The 3994-nt window shown below is 37.8% G+C and overlaps 1 protein-coding gene across 1 annotated transcript in view; it reads right to left on the bottom strand.

Annotated features, from left to right (window-relative positions):
* Positions 1-2523: 2523 nt before the first annotated feature.
* Positions 2524-3994, bottom strand: part of LOC109468223 (DNA topoisomerase 3-beta-1-like) — a 2155-nt gene continuing 684 nt past the window's right edge. Inside the window, exons 2-3 of the mRNA XM_019766477.1 lie at positions 3837-3945; positions 2524-2870 (exon numbers count right to left, since the gene is read on the bottom strand). Of these exons, the coding sequence (XP_019622036.1) occupies positions 2649-2870; positions 3837-3945 (331 nt within the window). The 3' untranslated portion in view covers positions 2524-2648. The remainder of the gene's footprint in view (positions 2871-3836; positions 3946-3994) is intronic.

Genomic DNA, 3994 nt, shown 5'->3' with positions numbered 1-3994 from the left:
CTTGAGTCTTGGTAGCCCGAGTGCCATCCTCCATTTATTATAACCGCTGGTGATTTAGAACGGGCGAAAATCAATGCGCGCGGATGTCATCCATAAAATCACATCAGTGTGGCCTAAGATATCCGTTTATTTTGTCTGTTTTTGTAGTTAATAATGGCACCAGGATAGGTATAAGATATATAATATCCATATATAATAGAAATGCCTTACTTGCTTCCTGGCACATCTAGACTAATTTCCAAAGACGTGTATATATACCTGGCAGCCCTTTTACATAAGAGATATACATGTACGTGCCTTGATTTCAAAAGTAAATTTCCCGTGGGTGAAAATGAAATAGCGTTTTGGAACCAGTGATGAGATGTATATATTGATTAAGGACATTTCTAATCATAACTTGTTGTTTTCCATGTGCAATAAAAAAAATAACTTGGCCTTGTCTAGGCAGTGCAATTAATTTCAAGAATGTATATGTAACTATGGTAAGAGTTCTTGACTTAGAACCTACAGGTTTTGGGTTCGAATCCCTGGCAACTGCTGGCTCGAAAGTTGTTCCGTTCTGGAGGAAAGGCACTTTACACCTCACTCTTTGAAATGCGTACCTGGCTTCGGTTAGGGACTAATTTGCATGTACGTGTGTTACGTATAATGTATAATCTTATCGGTGTACATACCAATTCCACCGCAATCGTCACAATATATATGGGCTGTCCGGGCAACCTCCATGGAGGAACTCTGCAAAGTTCTCCGTGGAGGTTACTCGTTCGAGCCCTACTCGGAAGTTCAAGGTAAAAATTGACGAAAAGGTTGCGAAGGTCCAGGTTTGAGTTCACATTTCTCATAGTCTGCCGCAAAATGACATTAAGGCCACACCAATTTAATTTGTTGGTTCTCGGATTCGCCTCTTCATTTTTTTCTGATTTGGAAAAAAAAATTCTGGTTCTGAATCATCTAAAAATGCTCATATTTTGCTCCCAACAGTTGAGGAAAGTCCTTTTCTTCCTAGTTGTTAGTTTTCAATCTTTTAATGCAGTGGTTTGGTTAAAACTTCAAAATTCAGTGTTTAAATTTTATCCCAGCCTTTTGTGTTGACTTCATGGCTCCAATCGAAGCATTTGGGGCTATAATAGGATGCCTAGGTCTGTTTTTATTTTTTTTTATTTTTTTACGCCCTGTCGCTTCATATTTTTTCCGAAAAAATCCGAGAACCAACAAATTAAATTGGTGTGGCCTAACTACATAATAAAATGGATTTAAACTGACAGGTAATAAGTGGTGTTTTGGGGGATGTATACACATACTCTGAAAAGCCGCTGTGCGATGTACATACTAGGTTGTTTGTATTGACAATCTCTCTCAGAGTATGGCGAGTCTACACTGCTCCTACAGCTCGCAGAAGAATCCTACGTATCCACACAACTCAACAGAGTACATCATGGTAAAAATTAAAGGTGTCCAGTTTTAGGGCTTGAAAATCAGACCAAACTAAATAGTCTATCGTTAATTATTGCCATTTGCTTGTAGGCAGACGTCCATGTACCTTTGTGTAGGTTATCATCACATAATATTTATTCAAGGATGGTTATATATAGAAAGTCACTGATACTTGACTCTATTATGATATCTAGACTTGTGCATGTACTGAAGCATGATATTTTGTACTCGTACTATGCATAGCGTCACACGCATAAACTTTGCATCATATTTACATATTTAAGCACAATTTCTATCAGGTACATGCACATGTAATTTCTAAACACAACGTTTTCACTCTTACACTCAAAATGTAGGAATCTTTTTTTTTTGGCCAGCCTTGTTTTGTTTTCGCCCTATCACATTAGATTTGGAGTCTGCGGAGGATGTGTTCCATAAAATTTACTTGCTGTGGCCTAATTACAAATTTACTGCTTAGAAATGGGGAAATGTGACAGTTTAAAGCTGATGTTGGTTAATTATAGATACTATATATATTTAGGATGAGTCAGCTTCATCAGGTTCAAGACCTGAACCTGATTATAATTCATATAGTAACAATTCTAAATTATATATCAAATTTTGGAAAGCAAGAAATGTCAAATTGTTTAATAATAGTAGAAATTAAACCTTTAATTGCCAGACAAGCTGATGTATGAGTAAAAATGCCTCTAATATATTTGTAAGTAAAAAAAAAAGAATTGGTTCAGGTTTTTAGAGAACAACAGAAGAACAGCTGCCAAAATGTCCATAAGGCCACACCAATTTAATTTGTTGTTTCTCAGATTTTTTTCAGAAAAATTATAGGGCGACAGCGAAAAAAAAAAAAACAGGCCAAAGCACCACATGATAGCCGGAAATGTTACAATATGAGCCATGAACTGAACATACCAGACTGGTTTATAATTAAAACAATAGATTTTGAAATTCTAATGTACTAAAATTGAACTGTTACATTGAAAAACTTTAACAACTAGGAAGAAAAGGACTTTCTTCAACCATTGGTGCCAAAATATGTCTTTCATTGAGCAGTTGATTGAACCTCAAATCAGAAAAAAAATGGACAGGATGAATCCGATAAACAACAAATTAAATGGGTGTGGCCTAAAGGAAAAAAAAATTGTGTTCCTTAGAAAACTATGTTGAACACTTGTACAATCATGACTGATCTTCTGTTACACAAAGTACGCTGCCAGCTGGTCCATCTTGTTCTTGGGTTTCCCCCTCCCCCTCCCTCTGCCCCTCCCCCTGCCCCGCCCACGCCCCGCCCCCCCTCCACGTTTGAACTTGGGGTGTCGTGTGGCGGCGTAGTGCCTCTCGATGAGCGGGGTGAGGAGGGGGTCACAGAAGATACAGCCAGAGTGCTGCGTCTCTCCTCCTTCTAACGGAGACTTGGCCTGGATGGGGAAGAACACATGACATTGTATATTGCTACATATTGGTGAAGACTAGAAATTAACCCTTGTCCTGCTGTGCGCAACATATGTCGCTTGGCACATACAGTATACCATCTATATAGCACCCTGTACATTAGGTACAATTTGGGGGTATTTCTCGTGCAACGCTTCACACCGCTGCAGCGAAACGCAACGAATGCGGAAGTAACTATGCCACTGCAGGGCAAAAAATTTGGGGGTCTATGATCTAATTATGACATGAAATTATTGAAAAATATTGTGCCAGGAATGCCAGCAGGACAATATGTAAAGCAGGGCTCTAACCAGCACCAGTTTTCCCATCAATTACCAGACATTTGCGGCATATGATGGAAATTGTGTTTTAAAACCAATATGTCAACCTTGACGAACAACATTAACAAAAATCTTAGGAAAAATTTTAAAATATCCTAAGGACCACCGACAACTGCTCACAACACCGTACTTTCCTTTTTAAAATGCGGGAAATTGCGTATTTGTAGGCTTGATATGGTTCTCCCCTCCCCAAATCTGATGATGAACCTGGGCTGCTGTAAAAAAATTTCAAGCCGGCTATAGCCCTGACGTAAAGGTAATTAAAAGCAGCCATGGTCAATTAAAGTAAAGCATAATGCCTTTTTAAAATTACTTCAAGTAGCTAAGACATTTACTAGTAAGTAGTAATGTACAATATATGGCTTCGCTGTACCTTAGGTTTTATAACCAAGCACACCGGGTCATCCCTGAGTTGGGTTCTTTTACATGTTTGTGCACTTCAGGATTTTACTTCTTGCATGCATGATCATAGTCCAATAATTTTTATTATTAAGTCCAATGGTTACACAAATGCAATGTTGGTTGCTTAACAGTCACTTATTAATAAATAATTTATTATTAATCAATTAATTTCAGTCAATTTTAATGACTATATTCAGTATATTGTATTACCTTATTGAAGTCCACATCAATGATAGAAGCTCCACACTCTTCACAGTCTTCTGAGGCCGACACACTCACTTTGTGAGCATTCTCAAACACATTGATTACAACATTACACCTGAAATTTAAAATACACCACATAAATGTACAAGGTATATTTAAGCCAA

This window comes from Branchiostoma belcheri, unplaced genomic scaffold (assembly GCF_001625305.1).
Source record: "Branchiostoma belcheri isolate BF01 breed outbred unplaced genomic scaffold, Haploidv18h27 scaffold196, whole genome shotgun sequence".
Taxonomy (NCBI): Eukaryota; Metazoa; Chordata; class Leptocardii; order Amphioxiformes; family Branchiostomatidae; genus Branchiostoma; species Branchiostoma belcheri.
This window is presented reverse-complemented; position numbering and strand designations above follow the sequence as displayed.